Source organism: Pongo pygmaeus, chromosome 13, assembly GCF_028885625.2.
Source record: "Pongo pygmaeus isolate AG05252 chromosome 13, NHGRI_mPonPyg2-v2.0_pri, whole genome shotgun sequence".
NCBI classification, from domain to species: Eukaryota; Metazoa; Chordata; class Mammalia; order Primates; family Hominidae; genus Pongo; species Pongo pygmaeus.
Window position 1 is genome coordinate 104890408 of NC_072386.2, and position 25365 is coordinate 104915772.

A 25365-nucleotide genomic window follows, 5' to 3' on the forward strand; every position below is an offset into this window, starting at 1 on the left:
ACTGCTGACAAGGAGGAGGCTGGAGCTGTGTGGCCTCTAAAACCAGGGAGGGGCTCATGTTTTGGGGATGGCTGAGTTAACTCGGTGCAGAGGCAGGGGAATGACAAGTGAGACTCCCAGAGCGCCTCTCACCCAAGCAGGCAGAGGTTCTGTGTTCTCCAGGTGAGTTAAGTCTCTTGGGGGCAAAGCTGGGAGTCCACTCACCTTGGCCAGGAACTGGCTGGCCTGAGAAGCCAGTGCCTGGGTCTGCTCTGCTGAGGACTGGTCCTCGGAGATGTCCCGGTTCTCCGGAAGCCACCCCAGGGTGGGCACACTGGTAAGCGAGGAGGGGCTCAAGTCTCCTCGAGCTGATGGCCACCCTGGAATACACAATTGCTGAAAGCTGGGGCCAAGAATAGTCCTTCCAGGAGCTGAAGGACTGAGGCTGAACGTCAAAGCCACCACCTCCGTCCTCAAGTTATAGCTCAGTCACCATGTGCTATCTTCTCATCAGCCCCAGGAAGTGGGCTGGGTAGAGCATTGTCCCCCATTTACAAGGGAGAACAAGGTCCAGATCTGCTCCAGGCCACACGGCTGGCTGGAGCAGAGCTACGCTAGGCCTCTGGGTTCCCAGTCAACAGCGTGGGCTCTCACACAGGGAGACGTGAGTTCCAATCCAGACACTTCCCCTCCATAGTTGTATGAACTTCAGCGTGTCCTCACCTCTCCAACTGGTCCCCTTGGCTGTCATGGGTGTGACAACAGTGCACACCTCAGCGGGTTATTGTGGGGATTAAGTGAGGTCACATGTGTCAAGGCTTAGCACAGGGCCTGGCTAAGATATGGGCTCCCCAGGGACAATGCTGTATGTTTTCAACTCACCCAGGGTCACCAAGATGCCAAGTGGCAGGGCCAGGGCTGCCCCCAGGCTGCTGTGGATCAAAGCAGGACACTTGCCACATCTCTGACCCTTTTGAGTCAAAGTGCCCAGGGTGGGGCCTTGCCTCCTTCCTTCCCCTGGCCTGAGGCCAGTGCCATCCCCAGGGTGAACCAAGTCAGCCCCACAGAGCAGAATCCCAGGCAGAAGGAGCCTCCAGCTGCAGCTCTTCTCCCAGACTCACCTGAGGCTGCAGAGGCCTGGGGGTCCTCAGCCGGGCCCGGCCACCACTCTGCAGAGCGGGGCTGTGGGATGGTGAAGGACAAGACCTTGGTCCCCTGGGGCACCATTCCCATGTGGATGCTGTGGCTGGGCTGGGGTGGGTCAGAGAACAGGTTCACCTGTGGAAGCACGGAGGCACAGCACAGCCAAGTCAGGGTAGGGGCAAACCCACCTGAAATGCCTCATCTTCATTCAGGAGCTCAACACCCATGCCCTGTAGTAATAAACACCATCTCTCAGTGCAGCCCTTGGCTAGGCCAAACACAGGTGAAGAACTGCATGCCTTTTCATTTACTCTTAATGGCAGTCCTGAAAGGAAGACAGGGTGGGGACCCCAACAGCCCATTATAGAGAAGAAAAAACTGAGACACAGAGAGGTTATTAAGTCAGTTACTCAAAATCCCCAGCTGGTAAGTCCTTGGATGAGGATTACAACACTGCTCTATCTGGCCCCAACACCTATGGTTCTCCTATTAACAGTAATTTTTTATTAATCATGTGTGTTATAATTATATCATAATTAATATACCATATAACATATAATTGTTTCTTAACAAATATAAGCATTTCTAATAATTATTATATTGATAATAATAGCAACTAATAGCTGTTTGAATGAATGAGTGAACCGGCAAGTAAACAAACTAATCTGCCATCGGTAGCGGATCTCTATGGTTTGAGGATGGATTTAACATGGCAGCCAGCCCAGTTGCTGAGGGAGCAGTCTGGAGTCAGGCAGGTGACCAAGGAAGGCCTCTTGAAGCTCGAAAGCAGAGGGAAACCACAGGCTGTTCAACGGCTTAAAGCAGAGTTGAGAGAACTATGTTCTGTTTTTGTAAAGAAGGTTTTATTGAACACAGCCGTGCCTGTTTGTTTATGTGTTGTCTATGGCTGCTTTCACATTCTGGTGGCAGAGTTGAGCAGTTGTGACAGAGACTATATGCTCCACAAAGCTAAACATTTTCACAATCTGGCCCTTTACAGAGAAATTTTGCCAACTCTGGCTTAGCATGCGGGCTCCGCAGCTAGAGCCCAGGTTCCTGTCCAGGCTCTACCACAGCACACCTCTGAGTCCTAGTTGGCTTAATAACCTCTCTGCGCACGAAATAAGTGCTCAATAAATAGCGGCCACCACCCTGACATTCATCACCATTATCTTCACCACCACCATTATCATCATTATCACCATTATCATCACCACTACCATCATTAGCATCATCATCATCATCACCATCAGCATCATTATAACAATCACCACTATTACCATCACCATCATTCACCATCATTCCCATCACCATCACTATCACCATTATCACCACCACCATCACCATTATCACCATCACCGTTATCGTCATCACCATCATTATCTGCACAGGCACCATGGAGACAGGCCCGTGGAAAAGCAACACCCCTTAGTGGCACTTGCTCATCATGATGTCGGGGGGTTATCTTAACTGCCCCCGCTGCACCAAGGTCAGGAATGAGCAGTTTAGGGTGGGTCTGGTGGAAGGGGCTCTCTGGACCCCAGGCAAGCAGCCTCTCTTGCTTAAGCGGTATAGGTCCTGGCTGTGGCCAAAAAAATCAACTCCAAGTGTGGCATGGTCCCCGCCGCCTCCCCCTCTTTCAGGCCCAGCCTCCCCAGATGAGAACAAAGCTGGATTTTAATAATCCCCTCAGCCATCTGCTCAGACTCCCCTGTGGGGGCCTTTCCTATCAGCACCCCTCTCCTGAGGTGACCCAAATCCCAGGGGAGGCCCAGCCCTCTGATATGTTTCCCTCCCCAGACCCCTCTCTCAGCCTCAGGCCCCACCTAGGGAGTGACAGGGAACGGGGATGGGCCAGGGAAGCCAGGAAGCCCTTTTGTTTCAGGGACCGAAAAGGAGTTTGAAGCAGAGAAGCCCAAAACCTGAGCAGATGCCCAGGCAGAGCGATGAGGTGGGGAGTGGCGGTGGGGGTGGCAGCTGCAGCTGCTCAGGCCAGGCCCTCCCAGGGCCGGTCTCCCTGGACACAGCCACAGTGTCCCGGGTGTTCCCCAAGGCCAGATTCACTCCCTCGGGGGATTCTGTGAAAGGTGAATCAGGATTCTATGAAGGGAGGACTAGTGAATTTGGGAAACATTGGGTTAAACAAATGAATATTCTCTGCACAGATGGATTTCTCTCAGCCTTTAAAATGCTAATGGGCTTTATGAATGGGGCGGGAGGGGAGGAGGAAGAGAGAGGAAGATGTTTCCCCAACTCATCTGCATACAGAAACCTCCCCCTCCCCCCATCCCCACCCAGGGGCTTCTAGACCAACTTGCAGCCATCAGAACACACTGAAAAGAGGTGGTTTTACATCATCTCTGTGATTCCTTCTTGGGTAATTTCTGGTCACCTCAGCTCTTCCAGATCCCTCTTCAGCTGAGATGGAGGAACAGGGGCTGGGGGGGAGGTGGCAACATGGCAGCAAATGCAGTGAGATCACTATAAACCCTGGCCAGAGGCCAGTGTAGAGAACAGAGCCCACCAGTGACTCCTGACCAGTCCTGGCTCCCTGCCCCACAGCTGGGCTCCCTGGTCCTGCCCCAACCCCAAGGCTCCAGACCCATCGGTGTTCCTGGGCCAGGCCTTCCCAGCTGCAGATCCCGCAACTACCGAGTGTAGTTCTGCTACAGCGTGGTGTCGGGGCTTCAGAGCTAGGCTGCCGAGTTCCAACTCCTGCTCTGGCACCTACTTGTTGAGTGATCTTGGTCAAGTTACTTAACCTCTCTGTGCCTCAGCTTCCCCAACTGCAAATTATTTAAGACAGTGGTCTATAAACGTCACCTAAGACCATTCTTATTACTGTAACAGTCATCAATCCGCCTCATCCCTACGCTTCTCTCCACACCCAGTGCCAGGGCCTGAGCGCCAGGGCTTACCCAGGCATGAGGAAAAAACACCTGTTCTGGAATCAGGGAGATGTAGGTTTCAGTCCCAGCTTTGCCTGTTGCACCAGCTGCGGGATGTTAAGCAAACCATTCCACCTGGCTGCGCCTCAGTGTGTGTGTGGAGGGGCTTAAATAAGATGACACTGAACCTGGGGTGGGATACCTGTTGCTGCTCAGTGAATGTCAATCATCTTCCTACGGGTCCCCATCCATTGCTGTTCACCTACCCACCATGCCTAGCCTGGGTGTCCAGCGCAACATCCCCAGCGCAGCTCCCTCCCAGGTGGGTCCAGCCCTCCCCCGTGGGCTCTGAGCAGAGTGAAGTGGCTCGGTGGGTCCGGGGGGTCTGAGGACTGCCTCTGAACTCGTGGGTTCTGAGCAGAAGACCATCCTGGGGTCTCTCCAGCCTTCGGGGTACAGTGCACAGAGGTCCAGATGGAGTGAGGGACTGGCCAGCTGGAATCTCAGCTCCCCTCAAGCCCCATGGACCCGGAGTGAATCCCCTCCCCGCTCCGGGGCTCTGTGTTCTCTTCTGCACATAGGAGCTGCAAGCCTGCCGTGTACTGCTCCCCCAGGGCAGCTGTGAGACGGGGTTGGGCAGGAGGTGATAGTATCATCCTGCTTCCTTCCGCAGAGCCCTGAACGGTGCTCACACTTCTTGAGGCTGAGAGAGGGGTTGGGGGAGGGAGCAGAGCCCTCAGGCCAAGCAATCATTTTTCCAGAAAGCGGGAGTGAGTGAGCTGGCACAGAACCATTTCCGGCCTCTCCTGTGACACCCTCACACACATGAGCCAGGGGTCTGAGTGCCAGCCATGACAGGGTGACTACACATGTGGGGGACCCTGAGTCCTACTGGGTCAAGGGAGCACCCATGAGAGGAGGCACCCCAGCTGTGCTCCCCGTGTCCACCTCTGCCTGTGTCACTGTGGCTGGCACACAAGAGGCCTGGCAATAAACACCTTTATAATAATAATATTCCCTAACTCTTACGAAGTGCCTGCCTAGTGCCAGGTAAATGCTTTCTGTATACTGACTCATGCCCTTAAACGAGTGCAGGAGGAAGGAAGGGAGGAGGGAGGGTGGAGTGGCTCCATGCCTCCAGCCCCCGCCACTCCATGACCTTCAGCGGCCCCTACCCCTACCGGAGCCCCAGTTTCCCCATCTGCCAAATGGGGAAGCCCAAGTGTTTGGGTCTGATGACCAGTTCCTTTCTCCTCGGACCTACTTGGAGTCTGCAGCCATGGGAATGTGGTTTCCCCAGAGAGGATGACCTAACAAAGCCCCTTCCCTCCCTTTCCCAACTCCCCGTCTCTTCCAACCCTGGATCTGGCTCAGCGGTTCAGAAAGCTGGAAGGAGCCTGCTTGGCTCCCAGGAGGAAGTCTGATTAGCCCCTCTTTTACAGATGTGCCCAATGAGGCCAAGAGGGAAGGGTCCTGCCTGTGCCAGGCAGCAGGTGTGGGGACGCAGCGGGGGGGGGGGCTTCTAGTCCTAGAACAGGCCCCCTTCCATTTCCTCACCACAGTGGCCTCTGCCCACCCGCCCCAGAAGTGCCTCTCGACATTGAGAGCAGCAGCTGTGGCGGGGGCAGGGTCCTGGAGCATGACATGGGGAGGCATTGGGGCATCTGCATCTCTGCACCTCAGCTCCCACATCCTCCTCCAATGCTGCCTGATGAGGCAAGAGGAGGGCACAGCAAAAGCAGGAAGCCACGAGGGGCCGCACAGGTCCCACTTCCTGCCTCACTCAGAAAAGAGGAAGGTGCAGAATTCACAGCCTCCTCCCAAGACGGGGTGGGGGCTGGGGTGGTGGGTTCCCCCTCTGCTCTCCTCCTGCTCCATACTGCCGTTCATGGGAGGGGAGAGGCGGTGGTGAGGTGGTGGGGAGGCAGAAAGGCAAAGGTGTGATCCAGGAAGATTCAGGCCCAAAGAACAAGCACCAGGGGCTGAGCAGAAATTCTGTGTTACTCTTTTGAGGTTCACAGAGCCCAAGTAACGTCCTTAAGATCACACAGCTGGTTAGCAATGGAGCCAGGAGTCGAACCCAGGTGGTCTTACTCCAGAACCCATCTAGAAGAGGAGAGATTCTCATGAAATTCATGGGCTCATGGTAGCTCAGGCCTGTAATCCCAGCAGCACTTTGGGAGGCTGAGGCAGGAGGATCACTTGAGCCCAGGAGTTCAAGACCAGCTTGGGAAACAAAGTAAGACCCCGTCTCTACAAAACATTAAAAAAAAAAAAAAAATTAGCAGGGCACAGTGATGCATGCCTGTATTCCCAGCTACCAGGGAGGCTGAAGCGAGAGGATCCCTTGAGCCCAGGAGGTTGAGATTGCAGTGAGTTACGACCATGCCACTGCACTCCAGCCTAGGTGACAGAGCAAGACCCTGACTCAAAAAAAAAAAAAAAAAGAGCCCAGGGAGGGCAAGGTCACTGCCCAAGGTCACAGAGGGACCTTGGGGTAGAAGAAATCTGGCATTCCACTATCTCCAGGGCCTCAGTAGATGGAGGAGGCAGCGGCCTTTCTCTAGGACTATGGAAAAGTGTCACCTCCTCAGGGACTTGGGCCCACGCCTCCACCCCATCCCGGCCTGGTACCTTGGCCCCGAGGCGTAGCTGGTCGATGGTGTTCTCGGCCTCAGCATACTTGGTGAGGAGCCTGTGGTAGTCTTCCTGCAGAAAGGGGGAGCAACATGGTCACATGTGCAGGCACACAATGCACCCCTTCTTGCTGGGAGACCCTGAGAGCAAACCCCCCTCCATAAGGGCTTCTGGGTTCCTGAGAGGAAAGCATTCAATGGTGGGATCCGAGCTGAGCAATCTTCAGGCCTGTGTGCAACACAGACCAACCACATTCAAGTTCTGGAGCATGAGAGGGCAGTGGGACAACTCTTTTACCCTCGTGACAACGGTTCTAGACTGAGGGACTCTGGCTGGTTTACCTTAATACATAACCCACATCACAGATGGCTGCCACTATTGTATTTATCCAAATGCCCTGCCCACCGGTTGGCTCTGTGGGGTGAGGCCCATATCTGTCTTTCCCCCTGCTGCACTTCGGTGTTTAAGCGGCATGTGCTTAAGAAGTACTTGATTTTCAATGGCTAATTGAATGAATCACCCAAGAGTCCTATGGCAGAAAAATAGAAGACTTAAAATCACTGTTCCACCTACTCAGAGTCACTTATCTTAAACAAGCCCAAAGAGCTTTATAAAAACAAGTCATTGCAGGAAAAAAGGAAAAGCATGTCACCTTTGAAGGATGTGAGGAACTGGCTCCTTCTGAAAACGGGTCGGTAACTAAGTAACTAAGTACCATTATGGGTCAGTAACGGTAACAGTAAAAGGACAGAAAGGAGCATCTCGCTGTCCTTTCCCATACGAACAAGAACTCGGTAATCAAGTAGTTGATGAGGGACACTTTTACTTTTTAGCATATTTCCAGCAATTAATGCAGGAGTGAGATCATTAGCATACTACCACTTTGTCACCTCAAATGAAAGACTAGCCCAAGAGAATGACCATCAGAGGCTGTCAAAATCACAAACGAGAGCAGCAGGCATCCTGTGCTTGCTGAAGGAGGCACACAGGCCACTTATCATGAGCTCTTGCCAAAACTCCCCATGCCCGTGGAGCTCGTGGTCTGGAGGGGAAATAGTCACGTTTCTCCTCCAGACCACCAAAGCCTCTAGCTCGAAACCTACCAATATTCAAGAAAAAGAGGACAATGGGATGCCTGAAGAGAGACCACAGCACATCGGCAAAGCCCAGACTGTGGATGACTGCAGGACAGACTGATTTCCGCAACAAATGAATTGCACGGCAGAAGTAACGAGGAGGACAGACTAAGAGAGTAAAAGAGATCTGAAAAAATAAATGCAAGAAAGAAAGAAAGAAAAAGAAAAAGGGAGAGGAGAGACTTGAAAGGCACCAAATGCAATATACAAGCCATGTTTGGATCCTGAGGCCCATGAATGGGAACGAATAAGCCATTTATGAGACACAGAGAGATCTGAATGCGGGTGTGATATTTGTTCATATTTAAGGACCAGGTGTTAACATTTAGGTGACCATGGTATGTGGTTATGTTTAAAATAAGGTCTTTATCTTTAGATATATACACACTAACATATATTTAGATAAAAAGATTGGATGCCTGAAATTTTGCTTCAAAATAATCTAGTGGGGGTGAATAGGGGAGAGGTAAGGCCACAGGTGAGAAAGGTTTTCGGGAGCTGCTAATTGTGGATGCGGGGGGTAGGTACATGGGAGTGTATTCTACGATTTTCTCTCTTGTATATGTTTTCATTTTTTCATAGCAGAAGTTGAAAAGAAGCAAACAGATCATCCTTGAAACACGAGTACAATCACTGGTCTTTTTGAGCAAAGGGCTTGGGTGTATCTCAGGGATCCAGGCACACCCTCCCTCCAACAGCAGGGAGTTCCTGGCCCAAACCCCAGGCCTCCCTACCCCAGCCAGCCTCTACCCCAGGGCTTCCCACCCCAGCCAGCCTCCACCTCAGGCCTCCCCACCCCAGCCAGCCTCTACCCCAGGGCTTCCCACCCAAGCCAGCCTCTACCCCAGGCCTCCCCACCCCACCAGCCTCTATCCCAGGGCTCCCCACCCCAGCCAGCCTCCACCCCAGGCCTCCCCGCCCCCCCAGCCTCCATCCCAGGGCTTCCTACCCCAGCCAGCCTCCACCCCAGGCCTCCCCACCCCACCAGGCTCTACCCCAGGGCTCCCTACCCCAGGCCTCCCCACCCCACCGGCCTCCATCCTAGGGCTTCCCACCCCAGCCAGGCTCTATCCCAGGCCTCTCCACCCCAGCCAGCCTCTACTCCAAGCCTCCCCCCCCAATTAGCCTCCACTCCAAGCCAACAGGGGCCTTGGTGACACATCCACAGCCATGAGTCCCACTAACCTGGAGCTGATGGACCAGCTCAGTGGCTTGCTCAGGCGTCTGAAATTCTTGGGGTACCCTGGTGATGGGGTGGGCAGGAGGCGTGTCCTTTGCCAGGGCTGCTTCTCCACTGCTCAACAGCACCTCCTGCACAATCTCAGCCGGTGACTTGAAGATGAGGGGCCTGGCAGGGGCCTGAGGCTTCCTGTTGTGGCTTCTGGACTTGGGGGGACGGTAGCTCTCATCTTTGGGGAATCTCACCCGGGGCCCTACCTTGGAGAAATCAGGGAGTGGGTAGTTCAACTGCCCCCGGCCATACTTGGGGGCATTGGAAGAGGAGCGGCCAGCCAGAGTGGCTCCCTGTCTGGTCAGCGGCCTGCCTTGCTGGGTTGGCCTGGGCTGGGGATTCAGGGGGCTGATGGAGCCAATGAATCGGGAAGGGAGTGGCTTAGCTGATGTCTTTGTCTGCTTCCAGATGTGTTCCTCGGGCTGAGGGCAGGAGAATCTGGTTGTTTCTCTCCTCCATCTATCTGTGGCACGCTGCGGACTCTGGGCTGGGGGAGCTGACGAGTCCTGGAATTCCATGGGGGTTGCCCGAGCAACGCTGCCTCCAGTTCTGTCATCTGGGTTTAGGAGGTGGTGGCTGGGGCCCTCTGGCAAGGTTTCTGCCAGGGCAGTGGGCTGGGGGCCATCGGTCTCTCCTTCCCAGGTAGAATCAAGGCTGTCACTAGGGTGGTCGAGACTCACCGTCCCACTGCTCCAGGACCTTACTGGGCTGAGTTCAATGGATGGGTTGACCTCGGAATGTTCAGAAAGTTTGTCCCCAGTGGCTTGTTCGCCAGAAGCCACCCAGCCCCTGGCCTGACCATGCCCAAGAGCCACAGGGCTGGTGTTTCCATGGCCCTCCAAGCTGAGACCAGCCTCATACCCCAACCTTGGGGAGCTCTCTCCAGCCTCCTCAACCACCAGACTTCCGAGGGTCCCATCTGGCTCCTCTTCAGTCATGTCCAGCTGACGGCCCTGCTGGGGGAGCCAGGCGAGAGGCTCGTGGGAACTTGCTGGGCTGTCCACATCCTCTGCTTCAGCCTCTGGAAAGACAGGCCATTCACTTCTTAGCCTATACCAGGTCTGCACCCACCTTGTAACTTACCCTAAGTCACTTCAACTCTCTGGCTTCCATTTCCTCATCACGTGGGGATGGAAAGAATCCCAAGGTGGTGGTAGACTTAGCCAAGGGCTTGTCTGATACCTGATCTGGTTATCTCAGAGGTCCTTCAAACTCAAACCCAAACCCAGTGGATGGTCCCTCCAGTGTCTCCCATCTCAGCAGATGGCAACACCATCCCCTCTAGGCATACAGGCCAGAAGCCTGGGAGGCATCTTTGCCATCTCTCTCCCTCTAACCCCCTGAATCCAATCTGTCACTTGGTCCTGTCCAATGGGACCTCCTATAAAGATTGCAAACTCATCTGCTGCTCTGAAGTCTACCATCACTACCTTAGCTCGCGTCCCATCCTCTCTTGTCTGGCTAACTGCAGTCAGTAGCCACCTAACCATCTCCTCCATCCTCACCCACATTCCACATCTGAAAACTCATCCATGTCTTCCTGTGGAAGAAAAGCAAAACCATCGCTATGGTCCTAAGGTCACTGCCACCCCGGCCCCATTAGCTCTCCTGATCCATCTCTCTCCATGGCCCCTCAAGCTCCCCCTGCTCCTGCTATGTGCACACAACGCTCCTCCCACCATGGGGGCTACGCATGTGCGCATCCTTCGGCCGAGGGAGTCTCTCCCCTCCTTGGCCTAGTTAACTTCTATCTGTCCTTCAGGCGTTCGCTCAACCTCTGCCTCCTCAAGGAAGACTTCGATCTCCCTGACTAGGTCAAGTTCTCCCTTTTACAGGCCCTCATAGGACTGGCTCCCTCTACTTTGTAACACTTATCATAGCAGCAGTTTTCCATTTATTTGTGCGGTTGTTTCATTGACATTTGTCTCGCCCACTACACTGCAAGCTCTATGAAGCCAAGGATGCTCTCTGTTTTGTTCACGATTGTATTTGCAGTGCTGGTACCTGACACTATTTGTTGACTGAACAGAAGGAAGGAGAAACGGGAGGTGAGTGAGGAAGAGAGGGAAGGAAGGAGGGAGAGAGGAAGATAAGGTATATAAAGCCCCCAGGAAATAGACAGTTATTATAATTATTACATAGTGGGTACTCAAGAAATATTTATCCATTTACCCACCCATCTATCCTGCCATCCTTCCTCCCAACATCCATCCATCTACCCACCCATGCACCCATTCATCACCCACCCATCCACTCATCCATGCATCTAACCACCATCCATGCAGTCATTGTTTATGGAGCACCCACTCTGCTCTAGACCCCGTGTTGACCTCAGGGATAGGTCCAAAGTTTCATGAGACATAGTTTGGGTACCACCAGGCATAGACTCTCTGTTCAGGCAGATGCACCTTTGTCTCACTCTCTGCTCCTCCATGCTCTTTCCCCTACCCTTGACGTCTCTATGTCTCTTAACCACTTAACATGTCCTTCAGCAAGTTACTCTTGTTTACAGCAGCATACTTGAAGCCCAGGGAGGTTACGTAAGTTGCCAAAGATCACCCAGTGGTTCCCTGGACCTAGGACCCAGGCCCCAGCCATGCAGGTGAGTTTGCTTCCACCACTAGGGGTCACGTACTAGGGCTGAAGGGGCCTGAGCTTTGGAGCTAGGGAGCCCTGGGTTCAATCCTGGCTCCTATCACCCCTCACTGGGGCCACAGGCAAGCTGCTGACCTCTCTGGCAATCCATAGTCAAACTTGAGGATAGTTCCTCCTACCTGACAGAGGGTGGTGAGGAGGGAACAAGAGAGGGCCAGACCCTGCCCAGCCCTGTGCCTGGCACATAGTAAAGGCACAGGACAAGGCAGCAGCTGTTACATCATAGCAGGGGGTTACCATGTGACCCCAGGAAGAGATGCCTCGACCCAGTGCATCTCAGTCACCATCCCCTGCTGGAGAGAGAGCTCAGAAATGGCTCCTCGGTGGGCAGCAGTGGGCAGTGCCCACTTTGAGCAGATCAGGTGTGTGAAACTTCGAGTAATGGCACAACCCACTACCAGAGGAGGCTTCTCTACCAACCACACCAGCCTGGGGAGTCACAGGACCCTAAAACAGGGGCATCTCGTTCATAATCTAAGTGCAATAGCTACCACATATCCAGCTCTTACTACTCTCCACGATATGATTCCTCTCATTTTATAGATGGAAAAAGCAAGATTCAGGCAGAAGGAACTTGCTAAGCAAAGCTAGGAATTTAGTCTAAGTTGGTCTGGATGCAACCAGAACACAGCTATTGTAGAAAACAAGAAATGCCAACATTCCCATTGCTAATTGGGATTTTAAAAAACCTTAAAAATGTCCAGGCATGACGGCTCACATCTGTAATCCCAGCATTTTGGGAGGCCAAGGTGAGAGGCTCACTTCAGGCCAGGAGTTTGAGACCAGCCTGGGCAACACTGTGAGACCCTGTCTCTACAAAAAATACAAAAATTAGCTGGGTGTGGTGGCATGCACCTGTAGTCCCAGCTCCTCGGGAGGCTGAGTTCTGCGGATTGATTGAGCCAGAGAGATCGAGGCTGCAGTGAGCCATGATCATGCCACTACACTCCAGCCTGGGCAACACAGCAAGACTCGGCCTCACTAAAAAAAAAAAAAAAAAAAAAAAAAAAAAAAAAAATCAAAAATGGACATAACCCCAGGACTAAGTAATTCAAATTACCAAAGATATGATCAAATCAAGTGTGCAAAGATATATTAATGACATTCATCACTGCATTATTTATAACAGCAAAATCTAGAAACTACTAAAATGCCCAGCAGTAGGAGACTGGCCAATTAACCATGGACTATCCATGGAAGTCTAGGAATCACTTGTGGGAGAGGATTTGATGAACTATGAAAATGTTCACATCTATTATGTTAACCAAAAAGCAGGTTACAAGGAAGTATGTAGAATACTGTTTCATATTCACATTACATTTGCATATCTATACATATGGAAAACAGTGGTTATCAGGGGATGGAGTGGGACAATGAGTAATTTTAAATTTTACCTAATTTTGTGCTTATACTTTCCAGTTGTTCTGCAATGAATGGTATTATGTATACAATTTAAATCTTTAAAAATTTTAAATTATAGACTTTGTAGAATTTAATTGAAAATGTTGAAGCAGTGTCCACTCCCTTCCTCCCTGCTAGAATGTGTGATGGCTGGGCACGGTGGCTCATGCCTCTAATCCCAGCGCTTTGGGAGGCCAAGGCGGGTAGATCACGAGGTCAACAGATTGAGACCATCCTGGCCAACATGGTGAAACCCCCGTCTCTACCAAAAAAAAAAAAAAAAAACCAGGCATGGTGGCGCATGCCTGTAATCCCAGGTACTCGGGAGGCTGAGGCAGAATTGCTTGAACCCAGGAGGCGGAGGTTGTAGTGAGCCTGAGATCATGCCACTGCACTCCAGCCTGGCGATGGAGCAAGACTCTGTCTCAAAAAAAAAAAGAGAACGTGTGATGTTTTGGGGACGGGACACCACTGTAGGGGGGAGGGGTGTCAGTCTCACCTTCTCCCGAAGTCTCTCCTGACTCAGAATCCTGATGCCCATCGGGCTGCGGGTGCAGGTCCCACTCCAGGGGCGGCAGGCGCTGCTGGGCCAGGCGGAAGTCCTCCAGGAGCTCAGGGCTGGTGGCATTGGGAAAGAGTCTCTCTTCTTCCCAGCTTTGTGAACTACTTCTATCCACATCCCTCTTGTCCTTGGCCCACGCCCAGCGCCGCCGCCGGGGGCCCTTCCCCAGGCCAGGCTCAGCCCAGCGGATCTCGGTCTCCGAGCTGGCCATTGGGGCTGGCCTGGGCTTCACCTGGGCCACTTCATCTTCAGGAGACAGAGCTGCTGCCAGGGGACCCAGAGTCACCGCTGGTTCCTGTCAGCATCGGCCATCCTGCCTGTGCCCTGTCAGGGACACATTCAAGAGATAACATTAATTAATCCTGATCCCCTTTTATTCGGAACAAGAAGTTACTAGCAGGAACTCTGGAATTAGCCCCAGTTCAACTCCTGGCTGCGTCCTCCCGAAGCTGTGTCACCTTGGGCAAGTCACTCTGCCTTCATTTTCTTCATCAATAAAGCTGGGATAATAATTCCTCTCTCTCTCCAGGGTTTTTTTCTTTTTTGAGACAGAGTCTCACTCTGTTGCCCAGGCTGGAGTGCAGTGGCACGATCTCGGCTCACTGCAACCTCCGTCTCCCGGGTTCAAGCAATTCTCCTGCCTCAGCCTCCTGAGTAGCTGGGACTACAGGTGCACGCCACCACACCCGGCTAATTTTTGTATTTTTTAGTTTCACCATATTGGCCAGGCTGGTCTCGAACTCCTGACCTCGTGATCCACCCACCTTGGCCTCCCAAAGTGCTGGGATTACAGACATGAGCCACCGTGCCCGGCCCCCTCCAGGGTTTTATAAACTAGATGAGACCCAGGATGAGGAGCCCAGTGGCCAGTGCACCAACCAACAGGTGTTGAATGCATGCTAGCTAGTGTTACTGAGTACTGGCTCTTCCTGTGGGCGTGGGGCACAGGCCCTGCTCACAGGAGAACTGATGGCCCAGGAGGAAGCAGACGATCACCAGGCAACTACAAATCCAGGTGAGATGTGCTGGAGGAGGCACGGGGGCTGCCCTGACACAGGCCAGGGAAGTCTGGTGATCCCAGTTTAGAAGCCAGTTCCTCTGAGAACCTTCTCTGACCTCACTCGGGTAAGCCCGAGTGAGAGGTGGGGGAGGATGATGAATAAAGCATTCCAGGCCACGTAGGATGGCTCACGCCTATAATCCCAGCACTTTGGGAGGCTGAGGCGAGCGGATCACTTGAGTCTAGGAGTTCGAGACCAGCCTGGGCAACGTGGCAAAACCTCATCTCTACGAAAAATTAGCCAGGTGTGATTGTGCACACCTGTAGTCCCAGCTACTCGAGAGGCCGAGGTGGGAGGATCACTTGAGCCCGGGAAGTTGAGGCTGCAGTGAGCCATGACAGCGCCACTGCACTCCAGCCTGGGCAACAAAGTGAGACCCTGTCTCAAAAGGAAAAAAAAAAAGGTAGCATTCCAGTACCCAACAAAATTGAAAAACAGGTGCTCAAACAAAAAGGCATGAAGTTTATAGATGAACCTCAAAAACATTATGCTAAGTGAAAGATGAGAGACACAAAGGCCACATATAGTGTGATCCTATGGATAGGAAATATCCAGGCAAGGTAACTCCTTGGAGAGTGAAAGCAGACTGGTATTTGCCAGGGGCTGGGGGAGAGGAGAGCGGGCACTAACTGCTTGCTAGGTATGGGATTTCCTTCTGAAGTGATGAAAATGTTTTGCAGGTAGATGGAGGTGGCAGTTACACAACACTGTGAATATACTAAATGTCATTGAACTGTTCACCTAAAAATGGTTAGTTTTATGTTATGTGAATTTCACCTCAATTTAAAGAAAAAGCCTTCCGAGTGAGGAGTGAGGCGACCTGAGGGCGGGGAGCAAGCCTACCAGGGGCTTTCCTGGACCTGGGAGTGGTTTCACCGCTGATGGTTGGGGTACTGAACACAGGGAAAGCCCATCAGAGGTGTGGTTTAAAAGTTCCCCCTTGGGCTGCTCTGGGAGAATGAACCAGGGAGGCTGGCCACACGGGGACCCATCAGGCGGCTGCTGCAGGAACAGGGTAGCCAGAGAAGGGCTCCTCCGCTGCCTTCCCTCAACCCTCTCCTTCTTTCCCTCTTTCCTTCTCCCTCTCGTCTTCTTTTGCCTCTTGCTTCCCATGCTCCTGCTATTTCCCTAAGCGCTTCCTCTATGCCAGCACTGAGCCAGGCCCAGGAAGTGCAAAGCTGACCCAGAGTGGGCACGATCCCCCAGGGAGCTCCCTGCCATGGAGGGTTCAGAGAACTGCAGCCCATCAGCGCAGCGGTCCCCAGGGCGGCTCACAAAGGCCTTCTTCCACAGATGGGGAAAATGGGGTCCAGAGAGGGGAGAGGCCTTGCCCAGAGCCACTCAGGGGTCAGGACAAGGCAGGGGCGAAAGTCAGCCTCCTGGCCCACAGTCTGGGCTTTCTGCCCTGCATGCTGTATCGAAGGCAGTATGACTCCAGGCCTCCCAGGACAGAAGGTCTGTGTTTGTCCCTTTATCCTCACAAACACTTGGATCCTGCTTGATTTGTGTGGCTGAGAAAAGTCAGCAGGCAACTATTTTTGGACACAAAGTTCCCCAGGGAACAGTGCAGCCCGGGAAAGGCTGACTTCTCAAGGGCTGGAGGAGGGAGGTGCAGGGAATATCATTCTTCCCTCCTTGGCTGCGACTCCTGCTCTGTGGATGGGTGTTCGGGGCTTCTATCCTCTGTCCCCGCCCAGTCTTCCTCTCTACCCCCAAATGCAGAGCCCCACAATTTCCTCCAGATCACCCTGTGTATTGTCCTCCAGCCCCAGAGTCCCCGCCACATGTGAAGAGCCCACTCGGCCCCAGCCTGGCTAGAAGCTTTACTTTTAAGCTCTCAATCTGCCCTCCCTACAAACATGAGGGTAGAACTTGGCTAAGATCACCCAGCTACTTCCTGCCACAGCAAGATTTGCAACTGTAAATTTTGGCCTAGTGGTCCCCCAATATTTTTTTAATCATACAACCCATCGGTAAAAATATATTTGCTCGAACACATCACGCTAATATATTACATGTATTGGAAAGAGTATTTTCAAAAGTGATTTTCTAAAAAGATGCAATCGAAAATTGGCCAGGCACAGTGGCTCACACCTGTAATCCCAGCACTTTGGGAGGCCGAGGTGGGCAGATCACTTGAGCTTAGGAGTTTGAGACCAGCTTGGGCAACATGGCAAAAGCCTGTCTCTACTAAAAAGAAAAAGGAAAAAGAAAATATATACAGGTGACCCTTAATGACACAGTTTGAACCGCACAGGTCTACTTATATGTGAATTTTCTTCTGCCTCTGCCACCCCTAAGACAGTAGATCAATCTCCCCCTTAACTCCTCCTCCTCAGTGTGAAGATGACAAGGATGTAGGCCTTTATGATGATCCACTTCCAGCTAATGAAAGTAAGTAGATTTTCTCTTCCTTATGATTTCCTTAATAACATTTTCTTTTCTCTGGCTTACTTTATTGTAAGAAAACAGTACATAATACATATAACACAGAAAATATGCATTAATCAACTGTTTATGTTATCGGCAAAGCTTCCAGTCAACAGCAGGCTATTGATAAAGTTTTGGGGGAGTTAAAAGTTATAAGCAGATTTTTGACTGTATGAGGCACTCCTAACCCCTGTGTTGTTCAAGGATCAACTGTATTTTACTTTATTGAGACAGGGTCTCACTGTTACCCAGGCTGGAGTACAGTGGCGATCAGAGCTCACTGTAGCCTTGACCACCTGGGCTCAAGCGATCCTCCCACCTCAGCCTCCTGAGTAGCTAAGACCACAGGTACGTGCCACCATGCCTGGCTAATTTTTAAAATTTTTTTTGTAGAGATGGGGTTTTGCCGTGTTGCCCAGGCTGGTTTTGAACTCCTGGGCTCAAGTGATCCTCTTGCCTCGGCCTCCCTATGTGCTGGGATTAGAGACATGAGTCACCCACCCAGCTGGTCAACTATATTTTAAATAGAAGCTCTAATCCTTGCTTCTCATACCTTCTGCAGGGCCTGTACCCTTCTTGGAAATCCCTGCCAGGGATCTTAACCTTCAGTGTGCTTAAGAATCCTCTAAGCATGCAGTTTCCTGAAACAACCTGCAGAGAGCCTGACACAGTGGCCCTGGGATAGGGCCCAGTAATCTGCATTTTAAACCAGGGCCTCCTGCCCTTTGAAGTTCACTAGGCCTCCTCACTCCTGCTGTTATGGCAGGTGGAGGAGAGGCTACAATTTAGCTGTTGCTTTTCTGGCTCTGAAGCCTCTGCTGAGGAAGGGGCCGGGGGAGGCATGTGGTTTTTTGACTTTTTAAAGGGCTTTTTTTCTAGCTCTGCCACAGAGCAGCCTGCCCAATCACAGAAGCCTTTGGGTGCACAAAGAGGAACATCCTGTCTTCTGGGATGACTCAGTCGTGGCAGAAATCTCACTGTAACCAGGGGAAGGTGCACGTCAGAGGCGGCTGCAGTGACTGGCTAGAGTTTCGCACTTGCCCCCAGGCGCCTAAACCAGTGAGCCTTTCCTGAGCCAGGCCTCTGTCTTCCATGTGAGCCATGGCCCTCCTCACCACAAAGCCCCAGAACTGGCCAGTCAGCTAGTCAGTCAACAAACACACATTAGTGCCAACTACCTGCCAACCTCAGGCTGGGACGATGCTGTGATAGAGAAGCAGGCTGGGCATCAGGAGACAGGTGCTAGTCCTGGCTGCTGTTACTCACTGTGTATAGCTGGGCTTGCATTTTCCTCACTGTAAAGTAGAGAAAGTACCACCTGCTCGTGATATCGCAAGGGGATATCACCCTGCTAGGGTGGGTTGGGAGGCAGGGGATGGGACTCAACGAGCTTTGAAGTCCCTGATTGACTCAGCTTCTAAGGGCAACAGCCTCAGAACTGTTAACCTCTCTCCTCCTCCCTGAGGTCACATTTCAAAGTACAAAAATACATACTGAGCACCCAGTGGACGCAAATTAACTTTTTAAAAAAGCACTATGACTTCCTACTATATACCAGGCGCTACATAAGATGCAAAGAATATAGAAAAGAGTAAAAGTGTTCCAAGATTTTAAACGGTGGGGGGTAGTACAATACAGAAGTGTTACCAAAGGAAGTTTTAAGGTGGGCTTGAGAAACAGTGAGGATTTGGGGGAGAAGATTGGGAAGGGCATTCCAGGCAGCAGGAACAGCATAGGAAAAGGCACGGAGTTCTGAAAGTATGGCCTGACCTTGAAGGAGAGCTATGGGCAGGGGTCCCCGAATGCCAGATAAAGGCAGAGTTGTTCCAGCCAGCCCTCGTTAGGGCAGCAGGGCTGCTCCTAAAAGGCAGTGAGTGGGGTTTGGTGAAGACTCCAGCCGTGTGAGCTGGGGAGGGCTGTACATAATACATATAACACAGAAAACAGTACATAATACATATAACACAGAAAATATGCATTAATCAACTGTTTATGTTATCAGCAAAGCTTCCAGTCAACAGCAGGCTATTGATAAAGTTTTGGGGGAGTTAAAAGTTATAAGCAGATTTTTGACTGTATGAGGCACTCCTAACCCCTGTATTATTCAAGGATCAACTGTATTTTATTTTATTGAGACAGGGTCTCACTGTTACCCAGGCTGGAGTACAGTGGCGATCAGAGCTCACTGTAGCCTTGACCACTTGGGCTCAAGCGATCCTCCCATCTCGGCCTCCTGAGTAGCTGAGTTCAGGGTCCCCGCCATCCCTGGAGAAACTGGCCCCACAAGGAAGTAGCAGCCACTGCACCCTCCTTCTGTACATCTCCTTCTTACACCCAAGCCGCCGCTGCCCCTGCTCTCTCAAGGCTCTAACAGACCCCTGAGGTGTCTATCTTCAGTTCCTGGGTGGGATGGACTCTTCTTCCCCACCATCCACACAGGGCTTCTCCGCCCGCTCAGTCATTCTACAGCCGGGGAGAGACCCTTCCCTTTATGGCTCAATCCCTCAGAACTGCCCAGACTCCCAGGGTCTCCTTTGCCAGCACAGCCACGCAGCCCATACTGCCTCCCCGTGCCCTCTGCAGCCCCTTCCCATCCAGCCAGGGCTGTCCAGGGTGCCCCCCTGCTTCTACCCCCACCCACACCCTGACACCTCCCAGATGAGGAAACTGAGGCACAGAGACATGGCCTGCTCTCACAAGACCTCACAGCCAGGAAGTGTAGACAGAGGATTCAAAGCTGGGGTGCCGCAACTCTGAAACCAAGGCTGTCAGATGTGTCAGGGAGATGGGAAAGGAAGACCACCCCCCAAATCAGTAACCAGACCTTCTAAAAAGGCTCAACCATCCCCCCCACCCACCGGCTGGCAGGGCACTGACTTGCTGTTCTCAAGGGGTTCCCAACAGCTGTGTGGACTCTAGTCCCACAAGGAAGCACCAGCCACTCCCCCTCTGTGTCCTCCCTGCCCCCAGCCAGCTCCAGCAGCAGAGGCTGAGGAGAAAGAGAAACGGTGCCCTGGCTGTTGCCAGCTCTGGTCTTGCCATCCTCAAGAGCTGAGCTGGGTCTGCTGGTCCTCGGACTGTCCTTGGCTCCTCTCCTTGCCCTAACGCAGCTGGCATAAGGGGCCATTCCTTCGATGGGGACCACCCCCTGGCACCGTTGCTGCCTCCTGGCCTGCTCCCCATCCCTGCATCGTCTCTGAGACCCCTTAGCAACCAAGGACACTAACTCTCCAGGTGCAGACGACGACACCCCAGGCAGAGAGATGGACCCGCCTATCCAAGTTCACAAGAGATCAGAATCAGAGCTGGGACTGGAATCTAGCATCCTGAGGCTTGACGAAATCCTCCTTAAATCCACCCTTGCCCTGGAGGCCGGGCTGCCCTGAGCCAAGAGAAAAGCGATGCAGCTCCAGCAGCTGCAACTTCCTGGCTGGGCTGGTCCGGCTGCCTGGACTGTCCCGGAGAGTCTGTGACTGGCCCGTCCAGAAGGAAGGCGGCCTCCCGGGCCCTCCTCCGTTCCGATCCCTTACCTCTCTCGGGCTCCACCACCGTCCTGCCGACCCAGTTTCAGGGGACCTGCCTGTGAAGTCTTTGTTCCAAACCCAGGGAGCCCCCTGTCTCCATTGCGCCCTGGCCCGCCTCCAGGCCGTTCTGCCAGCCCAAGCTGCTGCTCACAGACCAGCATCGCTCCCCACCTCTCCCCGCCCCTGCCGCAGCTGAGGCCGCCTCGCCTCGGCAGGAAGCGCCCAGCCTGATTTCCTACAAGTGTTTGTCAGAAGGAGGGGGTTTGTCTGCGTGCAGAGCAAGAGCTGGAGGAGCTTAACCCCTTGCAAGCCCTCCGCAGTCAGCGCTGCCCAGGAAAGGACTCAGGGAAAAAACTCCTGACATCCTGGGCTTGGGATCATCTCAGCCCAGGCCCTGTAGGTACAGATGGGGAGACTAAAGCACAGAGAAGGTCAGAGGCTTGGCCAAGGTCACACAGCATGCTGTAGCTCCTACCCTCTAGGCCCTCTTCAACCACGGCCTGACCTTAGCCGAGGCTCCTTCCCTCACTAGGTCTCAGGGCCCATCTGCACGGTGAGAGCTCAGACTCAACACCACTCCTGCCCTTCCAGCTCTGACTGTGCCAATGTGCAACCTGAATCTCAGGGAGACGGTGGTGATTCCTGCAATCTCAACCCACTGTCCTCACCCCAAGGTGATCCCGCAGCCAGAGTGAGATGTTCGGGGCAGCATGGAGGTGTGAACCTGGCAGATCAGGTAAACTTTCCCTGTTGTAAGAACCCAAGGGTTCACCAGATGTTGGGAACAGATCGATCCCGATGATCAGTCAAGCTGTCTTTTCTCAAGCCCCACCATCCCACTCCTTCATTCATAGGTACTCACTGAGCTCCTACTGTGTGGCAGGTGCTTTTAAAGGTGTGTGGCAGGTGCTTTTAAAGCACCTGGGAATATGGCAGGGCCCAAGACAGGCCAGTCCCCTGCTCTCCACTCTAGCAGAGACATGGGCAATAAGCAAGCACATGTATAATTTCAAGGAGAGCGGTGAACAATGAGACTGGGTGACGATCCGTGTCCCAGGCCAGGTGGCACTGAAGCCTGGGGCTCACCCCAGGCCAACAGCGTCAGTCTCTGGGCATCAGAGATTTTAAGTGTCCCAGGTGACTGGCCCTGGTAGAGAACCCATGGGGTCAAGAGTAATGGGTTGGAGGAGAAGGGTTATGGGATGGTCCGGAAGGTCTCTATGAGGAGGTGACATTCAAATAAGGCCCTGGAAGGAAGAGGGGGGCAAGAGCAAGCCACAAGAAGGGCTGGGGCAGAGTGTTCTGGAAGGGCAAGTGGAAAGGCCAAGGTGGGGGAGCCAGCGGCCTTTCCCTGAGAACAGCAAGGCCTGTGTACCCGGGGCAGAGCGAGTCAAGCGGGAGAGGCAGGAGCTTCACAGAAGAGGGGGTACAGGAGCACAAGAGGCTCCCAACACTGGCCCCACCCAGGACCCAGAGACTCTGAGTCAGGAAACAAAAAGAAAGAGGAAAAAAACCAGGCCTCTGTATTGTCCAAAAAGCCCTCCAGGTAATTCTGATAAGCAGCCAGATATGGGAACCACCCATGTAGGAGAGAAAAAAAAATCTCAGTCACTGCGGACCTGGGTTCAAATCCCAGCCCCATCTCCTGCTGGCTCTGACCTTTGAAGCCTCACCTCTCTAAGCCTCAGTTTCTTCATCTGTAAAACAGGGATAAGAAGAGTAGCCACCCCACAGGGGTTGCTATAAAGATTCAATGAGGTGATGCCTACCAAGGGTAGAGCAGGGGAGCCAGAACACAGTCATGTATTGAGCTATTTTATTATTGCTACTACAACTATTGCTGCTACTTAGGTATAAGTCTCTGGTCTCCTCTAAAGGCTAGATCTTAATACCTTTCCTGAAGCCTGGCACACTGTTTATGGCTGATGAATGCGTTCCGTGAATGAATGAATGAATTAATTAATGAGTGGACGTTCCCAAGGTCAGCTTGTGAATATCTGGCGTAGCCAGGGATAGAACCAGGAGCCCTCATCCTGGTAATCGCGCACCCCTCTATCCCCTTCCCTGCCTTTTACCCAGCATCTGGGTGGCAGGGCTCTCCTTGTAGCCCCCAGCCCCACATGGAGCAGAGCCAAACCCTAATGAGGCCCCTCCCTACCAGCTCTGGAGGCCACGTGTGCCATTGTGCAAGGGGCGGGCTCCCCTGACACCCTGTCACTCACTCACCCTCCCTCCCTGGTCATTAACCCAGGCAGCACTGCTATCAATGCCAGGTGGCTGCCATTGCTGGGCATAGCCTGTGGCCCCTGGATAATCCCAAACCCATCTTAGGGGCAGCCACCTAACACCAAGGAGAACCGCCTGCAGCGCAGTCTGTTCCATTTCCTTGCACCCCCAAGCACGACCAACCCTCCTCCCTGCCTTTGCTCATGCACCGCCCCCTCTTAGATCTCTGTCCCCACCCACAGGCCAAATTCTACCAAACCAAAGCAGCATGTCTAAGACTGAGCTCCTAGTGTTGGCACCCTCCAAACCCACCCCTCCTTAGTTTGGCCCATCTTTCACCCAGGTACATACTGAGAATCAACTGTGACCCTGTACACTTCCCTTTCCCTTATATCCCGTAACCGATCCATCATCAACTCCCAGTGATTTCATTTCCTAAATTTCACCAGAATCTGTCCCTGTTTCTGCATCCCCACGTGGGTCACTGGATCGGCCTTGCCTGGAAAGCTCTAGGGTCCACTAATCTGTTCCCCACCCTGCACCGATGCAATCTTCCAAGATAGAAGTTCCAAACAAGACCCTTCCATGCTTCAGACGCACAGCTAGCTACCATGGCTCTGAGAAAGAAGATGAAACTCCATAGGCTGGCCGCTGCTGCAGCCTCTTCTCCCGCCACCCTCTCTGCCCTTGCTCAGCGTGCTCCTGCCACACAGGCCTCCTTGCTCTTCCTGGGACAGATGTGCCCTGCTCCTCCCCTCACCCAGTCCCACTTCTTTTCCCTGTTAACTTCTAGGCAACCTCCAGATGTCAGCTCCAGCTTGCCCTCCTTGGGGACTCCCCATTTGGAACTATATTTCATATATGATTATTTGATTAACATCTGTCTCTTGACTCAGTTGGGAGCTCTGTGAGGCTCTCATCATCATATCCCCAGGACCCAGCACACAGGCCCCGATATACAATAGAAATACAATAAATATATCCTGGATGATCCACTCAACCTAGCTACTTGCCCAAGCCTGACTCATAGCCCTCATAACAACCCAATGAGGCTGATGTGACAACCCCATTTCACAGTTGGGTAAACAGAGGCCCCTAGAGCCCAAGCAGCTTGCCCAAGGTCACAAAGCTGATGAGCTGCAGTAGAGTTTCAAACACACAAAGACCTGGCTTCTAATAAACAAGCTTGGTGCTCACAGCATTGCAGCCCGCAGAGATAATTAATACCTGTGCACAATAAAATCGAGAGTGGAGCTTATTACCAACTAATTGCAACTCACAAAGCCAAGGTTTCAATTTTATAGTGAGGCCCTGGTTCCACACAGAGCCTTCTGGTTTCCCAAAATGCTTTTTTCTCCTTTATGGCACTAGATGCTCAAGAACAGAACGTCAAAGTGGGGAGATCACGAGTATTATTCCATTGTATAGGTGAGGACACTGAGGCCCAGAGAAGAGAAGAGATTGGTTCCTGGTCACCCAGAAAAGAAACAATAACAAAAACCTCTGACTCCTGGCCGGGCGCGGTGGCTCACGCCTGTAATCCCAGCACTTTGGGAGGCTGAGGTGGGCGGATCACCTGAGGTCAGGAGTTCGAGACCAGCCTGGGCAACATGGTGAAACCCTATCTCTACTAAAAATACAAAAATTAGCCAGGCGTGGTGGCAGGTGCCTATAATCCCAGCTACTTGGGAGGCTGAGGCAGGAGAATCACTTGAACCTGGGAGGCGGAGGTTGCAGTGAGTCGAGATTGCACCATTGCACTCCAGCCTGGGTGACACAGCAAGACTCCGTCTCAAAAAAAAAAACAAAAAACAAAAAACAAAAACAATAAAAAAAAAAACCTCTGACTCCTACTGCCAGGGCTTGATGACTTTCACCCTTTTACCAGCAATAGGCGTGTGCATGGCTGTGTCTGCAGAACCCTGCCAGCCCTTCCCACCAGCCTGAGGCACAAGAATCACTTGAACCTGGGAGGCGGAGGTTGCAGTGAACCGAGATCATGTCACTGCGCTCCAGCCTGGGCAACAGAGTAAGACGCTTGTCAAAAAAAAAAAAAAAAAAAAAAAAATCCACAGGGAGTCTGAGGGAAAGAGGAGGCAGGTGAGGATTTCCAGAGTGAACCAAGAAGAAATGATGAAGCCTGGCTAGGGAAGTAGAGACCCAAGTTCTAGCCTGAGTGACCAGGAACAAGCACCTTCCTTTCTCTGAGCTTTGGAACCTGGAGCTTAATGAGATTGTCTCTGAGGTTATCAGAGATTATCTTCTAATGCTAAACCTCCTGGATTCTTTATTCCATTTGCCCACCCAGGCAGAAATGCCATGCTGACAGGAGGCTGCAGGGCACAGGTGTTAAGGCACATGGGCTTTGTGGGCAAACAGAGAGCTCCATGTTCTCCCTTGGAAGCTGTGTGGCCTTGGGCAAGCTGCTTAACCTCTCTGAATCCCAGATTCCACATCTGTAACATGGACCAATAATTATTTTACAGGGTTCT

The 25365-nt window shown here is 52.5% G+C and overlaps 1 protein-coding gene across 10 annotated transcripts in view; it reads right to left on the reverse strand.

Moving 5' to 3' along the window:
* AKNA (AT-hook transcription factor) overlaps positions 1-25365 on the reverse strand; it is a 63034-nt gene that overhangs the window by 31669 nt on the left and 6000 nt on the right. For 4 of the 10 annotated variants that reach the window (XM_054500713.2, XM_054500712.2, XM_063649844.1 and 1 more), the window contains 5 exons: positions 13570-13956; positions 8969-10035; positions 6645-6719; positions 1101-1257; positions 205-359 (listed from right to left, as the gene is read on the reverse strand). In XM_054500713.2, coding sequence (XP_054356688.1) covers positions 205-359; positions 1101-1257; positions 6645-6719; positions 8969-10035; positions 13570-13843 — 1728 coding nt within the window. In that variant the 5' untranslated portion in view covers positions 13844-13956. Of the gene's footprint in view, positions 1-204; positions 360-1100; positions 1258-6644; positions 6720-8968; positions 10036-11422; positions 11605-11788; positions 11867-13569; positions 13957-20653; positions 20848-25365 lie in introns of those variants that run through there. The other 6 variants (XM_054500716.2, XM_054500715.2, XM_054500711.2 and 3 more) reach the window with 5 other exon arrangements.